At 39.3% G+C, this 17,201-nt stretch overlaps 1 protein-coding gene across 3 annotated transcripts in view; it reads left to right on the top strand.

Annotated features, from left to right (window-relative positions):
- The window catches only part of XPNPEP3 (X-prolyl aminopeptidase 3), a 74,534-nt gene that overhangs the window by 43,469 nt on the left and 13,864 nt on the right, over positions 1 to 17,201 (top strand). For all 3 annotated transcript variants that reach the window (XM_032882920.1, XM_032882921.1, XM_032882922.1), the window contains exons 5-6: positions 8,635 to 8,697; positions 9,538 to 9,651. In XM_032882920.1, the coding sequence (XP_032738811.1) occupies positions 8,635 to 8,697; positions 9,538 to 9,651 (177 nt within the window). The remainder of the gene's footprint in view (positions 1 to 8,634; positions 8,698 to 9,537; positions 9,652 to 17,201) is intronic.

Genomic DNA, 17,201 nt, shown 5'->3' with positions numbered 1-17,201 from the left:
ACCAACAAAAGCAGATCCATACAAAGACATATTATAATTAAAATGGCAAAATACAGAGGCACCTGGCTGGCTCAGTTGGTACAGCTTGTGGCTCTTGATCTCAGGGTCATGAGTTAGAGCCTAACATTGGGTATGGAGATTGCTTATAAGTAAACTTTAAGTAATAAAAGAATGAATGAATGAATGAATGAATGGCAAAATAACGATAAGAAAAATAGGGACGCCTGAGTGGCTCAATTGGTTAAGCATCTGCCTTCAGCTTGGGTCATGGTCCCAGGGTCCTGAGATCAAGTCCCACATCAGGCTCCTTGCTCAGTGCAGAGTCTGCTTCTCCCTCTGCCCCTCCCCACACTCTCTCTTTGACAAATAAATAAAAGTCTTTTTTTTTTTAAGACTTTATTTATTTATCTGGCAGAGAGAGATCACAAGTAGGCAGAGAGGCAGACAGAGAGAGAGAGAGGGAAGCAGGTTCCCTGCTGAGCAGAGAGCCTGATGCGGAACTCGATCCCAGGATCCTGAGATCATGACCTGAGCCAAAGGCAGAGGCTTAACCCATTGAGCCACCCAGGTGCCCAGTAAGTAGAAATCTTTAAAAAAAAAAAGAAAAGAAAAGAAAAGAAAAGAAATGCTAAAAGCAGTAAGACAAAGGAAGACAGTTACATATAAAGGAAACCCCATAAAGCTGAATTTTTCAGCAGAAACTTCCAAGCCGGAAAGGAGTGGCATGATACATTCAAAGTGCTGAATAGGAAAAACCTGCAGCCAAGAATACTCTTATCTAGCAAAGCTAACTTCAAAATAGAAGGAAAGATAAAAGAGCTTCCCATACAAACATAAAACAAACTGAAGGAGTTCATGACCGCTAAACCAGTCCTGCAAGAAATATTAAAGGGGACTCTGAGTGGAAAGGAAAGACCAAAAATGATGATATGAAGATAGGAAACACAAAAGTAGTAAGAATGAATATATCTGTTAAAAATCATCCAAGCGGGACACCTGGGTGGCTCAGTTGGTTAAGCAGCTGCCTTTGGCTCAGGTCATGCCAGGGTCCTGGGATTGAGTCCTACATCAGACTCCTTGCTCAGTGGGGAGCCTGCTTCTCCCTCTGCTTGCTCTGCCTACCGCCCCACCCCCACCCCCGCTTGTGCTCTCTCTCTCTCTCTCTCTCTCTGACAAATAAATAAAATATTTTTTTAAAAAATCAGCCAAGGAACTCACAAAATAAAAAGATGTCAAATATGATACCATATACCTAAAATGTCGGGAGGAGAGGAGTAAAGAATGGATTCAAACTTAAACAACCATCAACTTAATATAGACTGCTATATGAGAAGATGTTATATACAAACCTAATGGTAAGTACAAATTAGAAACCACTAATAAATATGCAGGGAGTAAAGAGAAAGAAATCCAGATATATCACTAAGGAAAACCAGCAAACCATGAAAGAGAGAAAGATAAGAAAGGATCAGAGAAAATCTTCAGAAACAACCACAAAGCAAGTAATAAAATGGCAATTAATCTACCAATAATTACTTTGAATGTAAATGGACTAAACACTCCAATCAAAAGACATAGGGTGACAAAATGGGTAAAAACATAAGACCCATCTATGTTTACAGTCTATAGGAGACCATCTGTAGTCTACAGAGACTCATTTTAGACCTAAGGACACCTGCATATTGGAAGTGAGGGATGGAGAAACATTAATCGTGCAAATGGTTGTAAAAAGAAAGCTGGAGTAGAGGTGCCTGGGTGGCTCAGTCGCTAAATATCTGCCGTAAGCTCAGGTCATGATCCCATTGTCCTGGGATTGAGCCCTGGGTGGGGCTCCCTGCTCAGCGAGCAGCCCGCTTCTGTCTCTCTCAAATAAATAAATAAAATCTTTTTTTTAAAAAAGCCAGAGTAGCAATACTTATATCAGACAAAATAGGCTTTAAAACAAAGACTTTAACAAGATACAAACAAATACACTATAATGAAGGGGACAATTTTAAATAATTATGCACCCAACATGGGAGCACCCAAATACATAAAACAATGACAAACATAAAAGAATTCGTAATAATACAATAAGAGTAGGGAACTTTAACACCCCACTTACATCAATGGAAAGATCATCTAAACAGAATATCAACAAGGAAACTGGCTTTGAATGACATCCTGGACCAGATGGATTTAAGTTATATTCAGATATTCCATCCTAAGAAGAATACACATTATTTTCAAGTGCACATGGAATATTCTCCAGAATAGATCACATATAAGGTCACAAAACAAGTTCCAAAAGATTGAACTTATACCACGCATGTTTTCTGACCACAACACTGTGAAGCCAGAAGTCAACCACAGGAAAAAATCTGGAAAGACCACGAATTCATAGAGGTTAAGTAACATGCTACTAAACAATGAATGGGTCAGCCAAGAAATAGAAGAAATAAAAAAGCACATGGAAACAAATGAAAATGAAAGCAAACATTTTGAAACCTTTGAGATGCAGCCAAAGCAGTCCTAACAGGGAAGCTTTTAGCAATATAGGTCTACCTCAAGAAGCAAGAAAAAAAAAATCTCAAACAACCTAGCCTTACTCCTAAGGGAACTAGAAGAAAAAAAGCCTAAACCTAGCAGAAAGAAGGAAATAATGAAGATTAGAGTAGAAAATAAATGATACAGAATCTAAAACAGGGTGCCTGGGTGGCTCAGTGGGTTAAGCCACTGCCTTCAACTCAGGTCTTATCCCAGGATCCTGGGATCGAGTCCCCCATCGGACTCTCTGCTCTGGCAGGGAGCCTGCTTCCCCCTCTCTCTCTCTGCCTGCCTCTCTGCCTACTTGTGCTCTCTGTCTGTCAAGTAAATAAATAAAATCTTAAAAAAAAATCTAAAAAGAACAAATCAAAACCAAGAGCTGATCCTTTGAAAAAAATCAATAAAATTGATAAACCTGTAGCTGGATTCCTCAAGAAAAAGAAAGGACCCGGATAAATCACAAATGAAAGAGGAGAAATAAACATTACAGAAATACAGATGTAAGAAAATACTATCAAAAGCTATATGCCAACAAATCAGACAAATAGAAGAAATGAATAAATTCCTAGAAACATATAACCTACCAAACTAAAACAGGAAGAAATAGAAAATTTGAACAGACCCATTACCAGCAAAGAAATTGAATCAGTACTCAAAAAACTCCCAACACACAAAAGTTCAGGACCCCATGGCTTCCCAGGCGAATTCTACCAAGCATTTAAAAAAGAATTAATGCCTACTCTCCCCAAACTATTCCAGAAAATAGAAAAGGAAGGAAAACTTCCACATTCATGCCATGAGGCCAGCATTACCCTGATACCAAAACCAGATAAAGACCCCACAATAGAAGATAACTACAGGTCAATATCTTTGATGAACATAGATGCAAATATCCTCAACAAAGTATTAGCAAAGTGAAGGAAGCAATACATTAAAAAAAAATCATTCACCATGATCAAGTGAGGTTTGTTTTCCTGGGTTGCAAGGGTGGGTCAGTATTTGCAAATCAATCAGCATGATACATCACATCAGCAGGAGAAAGGATAAGAACCATATGATCATTTCAGTAGATGCAGAAAAAGCATTTGACAAATTACAATAACGATCCATGACAAAACCCTCAACAAAGTAAATTTAGAGGGAACATACTTTAACATAATAAAGGCTATATGTGAAAAACCCACAGCCAGCACCATTTTCAGTGGAAAAAAACAGCCTTTTCCCCAAGGTCAGGAAGAAGACATGGATGTCCCCACTCACCACGTTTACTCAACATAGTACTGGAAGTCATAGCCACAGCAGTCGGACAAAAAAAGCAATAAAAGGTATCCAAATTGGTAAGGAAGAAGTAAAACTTACTATTTGCAGATGACGTGATAATATATAGAGAAAACCCGAAAAACCACTAAAAAACTGCAGGAGCTGATAAACGAATTCAGTGAAGTTGCAGGATACAAAATCAATCTACAGAAATCTGCTGCATTTCTATACACCCAATAATGAAACAGCAGAAAAGAGATTAAGGAAACAATCCCACTTACAATTAGGAATAAACCTAACCAAAGTGGTGAAAGACCTGTACTCTGAAAACCATAAAACACTGATGAAAGAAGTCGAAGACAACACAAAGAACTGGAAAGACTTTCCATGCTCATGGATTGGAAGAACAAATAGTGTTAAAATACTTTATCTGCCCAAAGCAATCTACACGTTTAACGCAACCCGTATCACAATACCAAGAGCATTTTTCACAGAACTAGAACAAACAATCCTAAAATTTCTATGGAACCACAAAAGACCCCAAATAACCAAAGCAATTTTGAAAAAGCAAAGCTAGAGGCATCACAGTTCTGGACTGCTCGTTATTTCAAAGCTGTAGTCATCAAAAGAGTATTGTACTGGCACAAAAATAGACTCATAGATCAATGGAATAGAATAGAGAGCCCAGAAATAAACCCATGCTTATTTGGTTAATTAATCTTGACAAAGCAAGAAAGAATATTGAATGGGGAAAAGACAGTCTCTTCAATAAAATCCTGCTGGGAAAACTAAACAACATGCAAAAGAATGAAACTGGACCGATTCCTTATGCCATACACAAAAACTCAAAATACATTAAAGACCTAAATACAAGGCCTGAAACCATAAAAATCCTTTAAGAGAGCATAAGCAGTAATTTCTCTAAGATTGGCTATAGCATCTCTTTTCTAAATAGGGCCCCTGTGGGGCATGTGGGTGGCTCAGTCAGCTAAGCATCCGACTTTTACTTTGGCTAGGGTCATGATCTCAGGGTCATGAGATCAAGCTCCATGTCGGGCTCCCCACTGGGCGTGGAGCCTGCTTAGATTCTCTCCCTCTGCTTCCCCCCACCACTGCATCACTCATACACATGTACGCGCACTCACTCTCTCTAAAAAAAGAAAAAAAAGGTCTCCTGAGGCAAAGGAAACAAAAGCAAAAATAAACTATTGGGACTACATCAAAATAAAAAGCTACCGCACAGTGAAGGAAACAATCAACAAAACTAAAAGGCAGCCTACAGAATGGGAGAAGGTATTTGCAAATGACATAACTATCCAAAAATATATCCAAAATATATAAAGAACTTACACAATTCAACACCCAAAAAAACAGTAATCTGATTTTTTTTTTTTTTTTCAGTCAGAGAGAGAAAGCACAGGCAGGCAGAGTGGCAGGCAGAGGGAAAAGCAGGCTCCCTGCCAAGCAAGGAGCCCCATGTGGGACTTGATCCCAGGACGCTGGGATCATGACCTGAGCCGAAGGCAGCCGCTTAAGCAACTGAGCCACCCAGCTGCCCCAATATAATCTGATTTTGAAAAGGGCAGAGGACATTTCTAAAAGGAAAACATGCAGATGCCAAAAGGCAGATGAAAAGATGCTCATCATCACTTATTATCAGGGAATTGCAAGTCAAAGCTTGGTGACATATCATCTTACACCTGTCAGAATGGCTAAAATCTAAAATCAAGAAACAAGTATTGGCGAGGATGTGGAGAAAAAGGAACCCTCTTGCACTGTTGGCAGGAATAAAAACTGGTGCAGCCATTATGGAAAACAGTAGTTTCCTCAAAAAGTTAAAAATAGAGGGATGCCTGGGTGGCTCAGTTGGTTAACCCTTTGCCTTTGGCTCAGGCCATGATCCCAGGGTCATGGGATTGAGTCCCGCATTGGGCTCCTTGCTCCATAGGAAGCCTGCTTCTCTCTCTGCCTCTGCCTGCCACTCTTCTTGTTTGTACAAGCTCACTCGCTCTCTTTCTGAAAAATAAATAAATAAATAATCTTTTTTTAAAAAAAGTTAAAAATAGAACTGCCCTATGATCTAGTAATTGCACTACTGGGTATTTACCCAACAAATACAAAAACACTAATTCAAAGGGATATGTGCACCTCTGTGTTTATAGCCACATTATTTACAATAGCCAAGATATGGAAGCAGCCCAAGTGCCCATCAATTAATTGATAAGGAAGAGTCAGATGGATGGATGGATAGGTAAATAGATAAAATGGAATATTAACGTTTTTTTTTTTAAAGATTTTATTTATTTGACAGAGATCACAAGTAGGCAGAGAGGCAGGCAGAGAGAGAGGAGGAAGCAGGCTCCCCACTGAGCAAAGAACCCTATTCGGGGCTTGCTCCCAGGACCCCGGGATCATGACCTGAGCCGAAGGCAGAGGCTTTAACCCACTGAGCCACCCAGGCACCCCAAATATTAACCTTTAAAGAGTGAAATCTTGCCATATGGATGGAGAGAGTGTAATGCTAAGTGAAAGAAGAGAAAGATAACATGAGTTCACCCATATGCGGAATTTAAGAAACAAAGCAAATGATCAAAGGGAACAAAAGAGACAAACCAAGAAACAGACTCTCAACTGCAGAGAACTATATAAAACAACGTGGTTACCAGAAGTCAGGTGGGTAGGGGGATGAGTGAAATAGGTGATTAAGGAGTGCAGTAGTGATGAGCACTGGGTGATTAAAAATGTAAAAATAAATTTAAAAAATTAAAATACACGCAAATGGAAAATAGCAAGTGTTGGTAGGGAAGTGAGAAAGTTGGAACCTTTTTACATTACCAGTGTGATTGTGAAATGATTCCACCACTGTGAAAATAGCTTGGAGGTTTCTGAAAAACTTAAACATAGATTTATCATGTGACCTAACAACTCTGCTCCTAGGTGTATACCCAGAAAAATTAAAAACAGGTACTCTAATATTTGTTCACAGAAGCAGTGGTCACAATAGCCGGAAGTTGCAAATAACTCATCCATCAGTGGATGAACGCATATATAAGGGGTTGGTGTGTGTGCGCGCACACAAAATTTCTGTGCTATTTAGTAAAGTTTTGAAAGGAAATTAATAAAAAGACAAAAGGTGAAGCTAAGAGAAGAAAAATCCCTCTTTTGAGTGAGCCTCAGTGGAGATACCACACTTTGTCCTTTTTTTTTTTTTAGCTTCATGCTAAAAATGTAGCACTGACAAATTGTCAATATTCATATGTGTGTGTATGTAACTAAGTATCCTTTAACTTCCTTTGTAATTGCTAATTCATTCAGCAGATAATTATTATTTACTATAGTGCTGGATACTTCCTAGGTTCTAGAGACACAGTGGTGAGCAAGACAGGCTTGCCATGTGTCCCTGTCCTCATTGTACATTCTAGTTGAGGAGAGACAGTAAATAAACATGCTGTATAGTCAGCTAAAATTAAATGCTCTGAAGAAAAAGGAAGCAGTGGAAAGGGATGAAGTGTGGTCGAGGTGCTGAGTGAGATAGGGCGGTCAGGAAAGCCTCTCTGAGAAGGAAACATTTGAGCAAGGATCAGAATGGGAGCAGGAGCAAGTCGCAGCTGTCTCCATGGCCAGCCCACTTGCTTCCCTCTCTTGGGCTTTATGGTGATGTCATTGCCTTGTATTTGGAGAAATGTTACCAAAAACATTCCTTCCCATGTTGCCTTCACTCTTAGAACATAACAACTTGAGAGAATCGAGTGGTAGAATCATATAATCCTGTCCTTGTGCAGATGATTCATTTTTATCCCACAGATGTGGGAAATACAGCTGACAGTTTCCCTTTTCACACTGGCTGCTAGAAAACTCAGATAAATTTGCGGCCCATCCATAGTTACCATAGTAATCGTGAAGGTCATTATGGTTTGCATTATTAGTTTTTTGAGATCCATTCTTTTTAAGGCTTGCTTTTCTTTAACTCTGCCATGAGTTGTATTTTGTGTATCTATCAGATCTAATAAAAATCTTTTTTTGGATTAGGGTACAGTGGTGAATTATACACATGTACGTTCATAAAAAAAGGAAACAAACACACATGTGGAATGGCTATCACAGAAATTAAGGATTTATACTCTAGGTCACTGATTCTGAACATGGGGCAGTTATGTCCTTCAAGGGATATCTGGCAGTATCAGATTAGCACAGTGGGGAAGTGCTGCTGGCACCCGACAAAGAGTTATGTAGTCCAAAATGTCGACAGTGCTGAGGTTGGGAAACCTACTGTAGACTGGACTGTTCAGTCCGTAATTCCATACATTTCTGGGCTACTTCATTACATAAATGACAAATGTGTAACTGTGTAGCTTATTCTAGCATACCACTACATATTCTGATTATTGAGTCACCCTTCCACTAAATGTTGTCAGTCAAATAGTCCTGAAAGCAATAGTTTCCTCTTCAGAAATCTATATTATCATATGCACAAAGTCACAACTTCAGGTCAACAAAATTGGGGAGAAGGATGCTTTTCATTTGAGCTCCAGTATTTTGAATGTTTGAGTAAACAACCTATTTAAAATGAGACTGTTCAGGGGCTCCTGGGTGGCTTAGTGGGGTAAAGCCTCGGGCTCCTGGGTGGCTTAGTGGGGTAAAGCCTCTGCCTTCGGCTCAGGTCATGATCCCAGGGTCCTGGGATCGAGCCCCGCATCCGGCTCTCTGCTCAGCAGGGAGCCTGCTTCCTCCTCTCTCTGCCTGCCTCTCTGCCTACTTGTGATCTCTGTCAAATAAATAAATAAAATCTTTAAAAAAATAAAAATAAAAAAATAAAATGAGACTGTTCATCCTCCATTCTGTTTACAGGCTTTCATAGAGACCATGTTTGCCAGTAAAGCTCCTGTGGAGGAAGGCTTTCTTTATGCCAAGGTAAGCTTTAAAAGACTGGAAAGGTTTTATTGGAGGTGAAAATAGTAAATAAAGTAATTTCATTGATTTGCAGATGGCATCTAGTTGGCTTTTATGTAAGTGACCAGGGTATCAGTGGAGAGGATTTGGTTCTTAAAGGTCACTGATAATTTATTTAGATATGTCTAAAATACACAGAGCTACAATTAAATGAAGAAAATTGCAAAGCAGAACAGACGAAGAAGCAAAAACTTAAGTCAAATGTGAGCGGAGAATACTGTTCAAGTAAATGCAAAGGACAAGGATTGGAGTAGTACTGGAAAGAGCAGCCGCTTCTCGCCACTCTCCGGCTTCGTCCTTGGACAAAGTAAAAGCAGTAGAATTTACCATTTGCCTAGCATCCTTTTTCACTTTTCCAGCCCATGTAGGTTGGTAGCTGTTTAAAAAGTTGAAATTAGTTAGTAATGCAGAGCTGTCGTTAAAACCAGAAGCTGTAGTCCAGCGTTTACCTAAATAAGAATAAAAAATGGGAGCGTTACTCGACTGTATCTCTGTACTCAGCCGTGATCGTAGGTTTTCTGTGTTCTCTTCTGGGCTTAATTTGAAAATCACAGGAAATTTGGAGCACTCAGAGGAACAGAGCAGGCTTAATAATAGGGTCAAATAACAGGATGGGGGGAGAATAAAAAATAGAGTGGAATTGCAGTATAAGAAGTTCGGTTAGATTTGATGACTTGTTCTCCAGTAATGATGGAAAAGAAGGACTTGAATGGAGAGATGGGCTATTTGTTGGAGGGAGCCTGGGCTGCCACAGTTCTGAGGAAGTCCTGTCTTCTGTCACGCTTGGCTCTTGTTTTTCAGTTTGAATTTGAATGCCGGGCCCGTGGTGCAGACATCTTGGCCTACCCGCCCGTGGTCGCTGGAGGTAATCGGTCAAACACTTTGCATTATGTGAAGAATAATCAGCTCATCAAGGTACACGAAATGCCCTTCAGTGCCACTTCCTCTGGTGCCACTTCTAAAGCACTTTATTGTTTATAAAATGATTTTACAGACATTATCTCATTTGATTCTCGTATTAGCACTCTGAGATAGGAGCAGTTATTAACATGCCTGTTCAACAGATGAGGAAAATAAACTTAAAAAATTAGGCAACTCATTATGGCAGAGCTGAGAATTCTACTGTAAAGCCTCTGCTTATTTTTTTTTCTGCTTATAATTTTTAATAACATTCCTCCTCAAAGGACTTGGGCAACAGTGGGTCATGCATATTTTGGGAGTAGACAAATTTTAATAGTGCCTTATTAGCTGTGAGGAAGCTGATCTTTTATAGTTTCCCCCCCCCAAGTGACTATACACGTAGAGAATTGTATATGCCTTTATTTCTTTTCTTTTTTTTTATTTGACAGAGCATGTACAAGTAGGGGGAACAGCAGACTCCCCACTGAGTAGAGAGCCCTATGTGGGACTCAATCCCAGGACCCTGGGATTATGACCCAAACTGAAGGCAGCCACTCAACCAACTGAGCCACCCAAGTGCCCTGTATATGCTTTATTAAGTCCACTTTTTTTTTTTTTTTTTTTTTTTTTAAAGATGTGGGAAGGGGTTTTGTCATCCTGGAGTCCAGTGCAGCACTTAAACTCATGATGCTGAGATCAAGAGTCAGACGCTTAACCAGCTGAGCCACCCAGGCACTCCCAAATCCACTTTTATTTATTTATTTATTTATTTATTTATTTATTTTTAGTTTTTGGGTTTGTTTTTTTTTTAAGATTTTATTTATTTATTTATTTGGCAGAGAGAGAAAGCACAAGAGGCAAAGCAGTAGACAGAGGGAGAGGGAGAAGCAGACATCCCGCCAAGCAGAGAGCCCAATGTGGGGCTCGATCCCAGGACCCTAGGATCATGACCTGAGCTAACCGACTGAGCCACCCAGGTGCCCCCGAAGTCCACTTTTATTTATCTGTTCTAATTTTCAATAATTTCAGGAAAATAAATATAGCAAATACATAAATTACACAGTGTATTTTTTAAATGAATACCCATGAACTGATCACTTAGCCCAAGAAGAGAACACTACCAATTCTATGCATCTACTTATGTGTCTTTATGTTTTGCTATCCTATTGCCTCCCTCCCAGAGGTAACTAACTGTTTATCCTAAATTTTTGTCTTCCCTCGATTTTTTGAAGTGGCAGAATCAACGTATATATGATTCCCCAAATAATATTATTTAGCTTTGCCTGTTTGTGAACTACATAAAACTATATACTGCTATAAGTAGTTTTTTGGAACTTTTTTTAATTCATAAGTGTGAGAAGATAATACAATGTGTTTTCCCAAGTATTTGTATCTGTTTGTACTCCTACCAGTGGTGTGTAATTCTCTTGACTACATCCTCTCTATCCCCTGATGTTATCAGACTTCTTAATTTCTGCCATTCTAATTGGTATAAAACAGTATCATTGTGGTCTTAATTTCTGTTACCTTAATTATCAGTGAAATTAAGCATCTTTTTTATCTTTAGCACTGCTAGTTTCACCTTGCTAATGTGTTGTTTAGGATGTTCTGATTTGTTTTCTTGAGTGAGATTGGCTTGTTTTTCTCATATTGTCTTTTTCTGATTTTCATATCAAGTCCAAACTAAGTTCATAAAATGAGTAGTTTCTTTTCTTAATATTGTGAAATGATTTGAGTTTAAGTTTTTTTGAAAATTGGATGGAATATACCTGTAGAACTATTTGGGCCTAATATTTTCCTTTGTAAACCTTTTTTTTAACTACTCATTCAATTTCTTTAATATCCTAAAGCTTTCTCTTTTTTTTTTTTTTTTTTTCTTTTTGACATTTCTTATTATGAAACGTAACTACTGGTAAAGTACTTAAAACATAAAGGAACAGTTTAATGAGTAATTATAAAGTGGACACCCATGTAACCATGGTATTGACAAGCTACAGCTCTCGGCACCAAATCCAGCCTCCCATTTTGTTTTGTGAAAAGGTTTTATTGGAATACAGATGTTCCTGCTTTCTTCCTACAGTGGCAGAGTTGAGTACTTGCACTGGAGACAGTATGGTCCACAAAGTATCTAGCCCTTACAGAAAAAAAATTATGAAGGCCTGAAACAGGACGTTACTCTCCCTCCACTCCTAAGAAGCTTATTCTACCACGTGGTTCTTCCCAGTGATAACTTCTCTCCCTAGTGGGGAGAACCACCCTCCTGATTTTGATGGTCATCATTTCTTTGCTTTGCATTTTATTTTCCTACTAATAAACCATATAGTTGAGTGTAGTTTGGCTTTGGTCATCTTTGAGCTTTATGTATTTGAAATATTATGTCTGTCTTTTTCATAGAACGTATGTGGCATACCACCGCAGTTTGTTCATTTTAATTATTGTAGCATAGAACAGCAATGAAAGTGTGGTCTGTGAGGTTAAATACATTTTTACAAGAATACCCAGATATCATTTGTCTTTTCCACTCTTACTCTCTCAACTGTACAAGGAAGTAACCCAGTGGCTTTATGACCTGCAATACCACACCAGATTGAAGGGCGAGAAATAATGAGATTTTAGCTGTTTTCTGTTACACTAGACAAAGATGTATAAAACTATACAACAGTGCAGCATTTCTAACTACATACTTTTATTTAGAAAAATAGTTACTTTTCGGGGCACCTGGGTAGCTCAGTTGGTTAAGCGGCTGCCTTCAGCTCAGGTCATGATCCCAGGTCATGGAATCAAGCCCCACATCAGGGTCCTTGCTGAGCAGGGACCCTGCTTCTCCCCTGCCTGCCATTCCCCCCACTTGTACTTGCTCTCTACCTCTCTTTTTTTCTCTCTCTCTGTCAAATAAATTAATTAAATTAAAGACTTTAAAAAAAAAGAAAAGAGGCGCCTGGGTGGCTCAGTGGGTTAAGCCTCTGCCTTCTGCTCAGGTCATGATCTCAGTGTCCTGGGATTGAGCCCCGAGTCAGGAATCTCTGCTTAGCAGGGAGCCTGCTTCCCCCAGCACCCCCCCGCCTGCCTCTCTGCCTGCTTGTGATCTTTGTCAAATAAATAAATAAAATAGTCAAAAAAAAAAAAAAAGAAAAACAATTACTTTAAGTTAAAAATGTCATTTACTTAACATGAAATAGGTTTATTGTTATTTTTAAACAAATTAACAAATACTGTAAAACTACCAGTTTTATTAGTGTGATAAATATCCATAGGTGGCCATTTATATAGTTTCTAAGTTTTTACCATTATGAACAATGTACTGTGAACATTCTTGTGTGTTATACCTGGTGTACAAGTTACCAGGTTTGTCTAAGGGACATAATAATGGAATTGATGAGTCATAGGTATGCATATTTGCATTATAGTAGAAAATACCAAACATTTCCAAAGTGATTATATCAACATATGCTTCACTTTTCCTGAGACAGTTTGGTAGGTTATATTTTTCTACCACTTTGTCTTAATTTTTAAAATTACTTTTAATCCTTTAGAATTATAGTTATGTACCTCTTTTTTTTTTTTTTAAGATTTTATTTATTTGACAGTGAGAGAGGTAATACAAGCAGAGGGAGTGGGAGAGGCAGGCTTCCCAGCAAGCAGGGAGCCTGATGGAGGACTCGATCCCAAGATGCTGGGATCATGACCTGAACCAAAGGCAGACGCTTAACGCCTGAGCCACCCAGGGGCCCAGTTATGTACCTTTTTATGTTCTTGATATATTTTCGTCTTTTCTCTCTCTCTCTCTCTTTTTTGATTGAAGAAGGCAAGCAATTATTTATTAGAATTAGTTGGAAAGACTTGGGGGCACCATACTTAAAAGTCCAAATCAAACACTTTGGAGCTAGATTAATTGAACACCACAGTAGTTCCTGGACCCACTGTGACCTTGGGCAAATAACAGCAGGACCTCGTTGACCTGTTGAGAAGATTAAGATAATGTAGAATGAGTTTCTAATCCTGGCACCTCATCAACATGCAGTACACGTTGTCAGTGTTGCAGAGCGCCTCCTGTCCTTACGGTAGCTTCACAGGAATCTCCTTTCCTGGTGTCACAGGGATGTCAGACTTCTGAGGTTCTGATGGAGCAGCTTTCTCACTCAGGTAAAGGCATCTGAGGATGCCATACAGAAACTCTTCAGGGCCAAGGGTGCCCTACTTTCAAGTCATCCTGGGGCTGCCTCTGTCCAAAGCCTCCACACATGTCTGGAGGTCGGCCAGGGTACTCCCGCCAGAGCAGAGGCCGCAGGGGAAAGGACAGCCCGAAGTCAATGCTTTTTCTCTTTCTTTTTAAAAAGTAAACATACATTTACTCTGTGCACCAGCAATTCCATTTATAGGTATTTTTCAAGAAAAACTAAAACAGATCCACAAGTTGCCTTGTACAAGAATGTTCATAGCAAGTTCACTATTAATAGAACAAGTGTCCATCACCAGGATATTAGATAAGGCAATTGCCATGTGGTATATTTGTCAAATAAAATGGAACAAACCACTGCACTACCAGTGAATAATGTCAAAAGCATTATGCTGAGTGAATAAGTCAGACAAAAAATTATAAACTATATGATTCCATTTATATGAATTTCTAAAATGGACAAAACTAACCTATGTTGATAGAAATCAGATCAGTGGTTTCTTCTTATGGGAATATTGACCAGGAAGGAGCTTGAGGGCATTTGACAAAACTGACTTAACTCTTTTAACTCTATATACTTAAGATCTGTGCATTTACTATGCATACATTAAATCTCAAAAACTTTGGCTAAAAAAAGAAATCTTACCAGAGGTTTATGGGGTTTTATTATTCTTGTAAAACCAACTTTTCACATCATTAAGGCTATTTTATCTTTGTTTATTATTTCATTACACTGGGCCCTTGCCTTCATTAATTTCACCCTTCTACTTTTTGTGTTTATTCTCTTGTTCTTTTTGTGGCTTCTAAAATTAGATGCTAAACTCATGAATTTTCATCGTTCTTTTTTTTACTGTAAGTGTCTAAGGATGAATTTCTCACTTTCATTACATTCCACAAGGTTTTCCGAAGTTGTTAAATGTGTCATATATTAAAAACAATAAATGTAATGTACTGTTTAAAAATAATAATCGAGGGGCACCTGGGTGGCTCAGTGGGTTAAAGCCTCAGCCTTCAGCTCAGATCATGATTCCAGGGTCCTGGGATTGAGCCCCGCATCAGGCTCTCTGCTCAGCAGGGAGCCTGCTTCCCCTTCTCTCTCTGCCTGCCTCTCTACCTACTTGTGATCTCTGTCAAATAAGCGAATAAAATGTTTAAAAAATAATAATAAAAATCAAATGAATAACCATGTATCTACCATCTAGGATGAGAAGAACATTAGTAGTCCCCTGGGCAAGCTCAAACACATCCCCCTTTCTGTCTCCTACCATCTTGACTTTTGTTTTAATCATTTTTGTTGTTTTTCTTCATAATTTTACCACCAGTGTGTCTATTCCTAAATAATATACTGTCCATTCTTATAAAACTGGAGAATAAGCACCTGTGTAGCCATACAGGGAGAGAAGAGTATTGCCATTATTAGATAAATTGGCCCAAGAGAAAAATAAGCTGAGAACTTCTAGGTCATGGTCTTGCTTTGGTTATCTGAAAGTTTGCAAGGCTTTTTCTGGTGAAGTCTGTGGGCAAGGTCCTCAACAAGCTGTGAGAATGTGGGGTACCGCCGGGGCATCTGGGAGAGCTCTGGTGTGCACTCGGTAGTGGGCAGCTGATAGAAATGTAGTCAGAACAGGCTGCCCTGTGCTTCTGCGTCTAACCACAGCTGTGCGGAGCTCTCAGCAACAGGCCAAAGCAGAACCATTCTGACAGAGTTTGTGTAGGTTTACATGCATATGTTCACCTTTCCTTCTTACATCCTCACTGGCTCTCCTGGGATCCTTCAGCCTAAAGGAAATCTTTTAGATGAAGGTCTGTGGCTGATAAAATTTTCTTTTCTTTTTTTCTTTTTTCGTTCTTTTTTTTTTTTAGTCAATATCTTTATTTTATTCTCAATTCTTGATGATGGCTATACCAAGGAAACAATCCTAGATTCTTTTCTGTCTTGCAGATTAAAAACAAACAAGGAGCGCCTGTGTGGCTCAGTTAAGTGTCTCCCTTCGGCTCAAGTGATGATCCCAGAGTCCTGGGATCCAGCCTGGCATCGAGCTCCCTGCTCAGCGGGGAATCTGCTTCTGCCTCTGACCCTCCCCCTGCCTGTGCTTGAGCTTGTATGTTCTCTCTCTCCTCTCCCGCCGCGCTCTCTCACATAAATAAATAAAATCTTGAAATAAAATAAAAAGAAACAAAACACTAATTATCATTCCTATGGGAACTCTCTTTTTGCTTTGACTGCTTTAAGGTTTCATTTCTTTGGTGGTGCACCTGGGTGGCTTAGTCCCTTGGGCATCCAGCTCTTGATTTCGGCTCAGGTCATGATCTCAGAGTCCTGAGATCAAGCTCCCTACCCCACCCCACAACCACCACCCCCCCGCCATGGGCTCAGTGCTCAGTGTGGAGTCTGGTTAAGATTCATTCTCTGTCTCTCTCTCTCTGTGCCCCTCCCCCCACTATTTGCACATACGTGTGCTCTCTAAAAAAATGGATAGATAAATAATAATTTTTTAAAGTTTTCTTTGGCATTTTTCAGTTTTATTGCGTGTCTAAGAATAGATTTATTTTTACATATAGTCATTATGATACCTTCCCCTTCCGAAATTTGCGTTCATGTTCTTCATCAGTTCTAGGAAATTCTCAGACGCTGATATCGTCTCTCCTACATTCTCCCTGTTCACTCCTTCAGCAGTTTCAGGTAGATGTGTGTTAGACCTCTTTCTGTTTCCAGTAAGCTAACTTTCGTGTTTACATTTGCCTTGTCTCTCTGTCATATTCTGGGGGACTTGGGTACGTCTCTCTTCCAGGAAGCCAGTTTCCCTTCGGTTATCTAAGCTGCTTCTTTGGCCATCCACTGAGTGATTGACTTCAGAAGTAGTTTTTTCTTTCCTTCTGGTTCCTTTCAGATCAGCATAGTTCTTGTCAGTTGCCTCTTATTGCTTATTCATCTTTGTGGTTCTGTTCTTTATCCCTTTAAACATTTCATAACAGCTATTCGGTATCTAGTCATTCCCTTACCTGTAGTTCTGGAAGCTCTAAATTTGGTCAGTGTTGTTCCTGCTTCTCACGTATGGTGACCTACCCTGTGGGCTCAACGACCTTTGGTTGTGAGCTCACATCTATTTACTGGATGTTATTTTTTGGAAATCATGTCAGTCCAGATTTGGGAGAAATTTTCTCCAAAAGTTGTTTGAATATGCTTTTGCCAAAAGATAAGTGGTCCTAATGACCTGGGACTCTTGTATCCTCTGTGGGAATCCTGGATTAATGGGAGAATCGCTGGCTCATTGTCCCCACTCTTTGCTGCAAGACCTCAGGGGAATATCACCTTTTCTGTATATACTGTACCACTTACCTTATCACTACTCTCAGCTCTAGTTTCAGTTCTGGGGTATCTTTTTTC

This window comes from Lontra canadensis, unplaced genomic scaffold (assembly GCF_010015895.1).
Source record: "Lontra canadensis isolate GAN:19392208 unplaced genomic scaffold, GSC_riverotter_1.0 scaffold84, whole genome shotgun sequence".
Lineage (NCBI taxonomy): Eukaryota > Metazoa > Chordata > Mammalia > Carnivora > Mustelidae > Lontra > Lontra canadensis.
The sequence above is the reverse complement of the archived record's forward strand: the minus strand, read 5'-3'. Positions and strand labels throughout refer to the sequence as shown.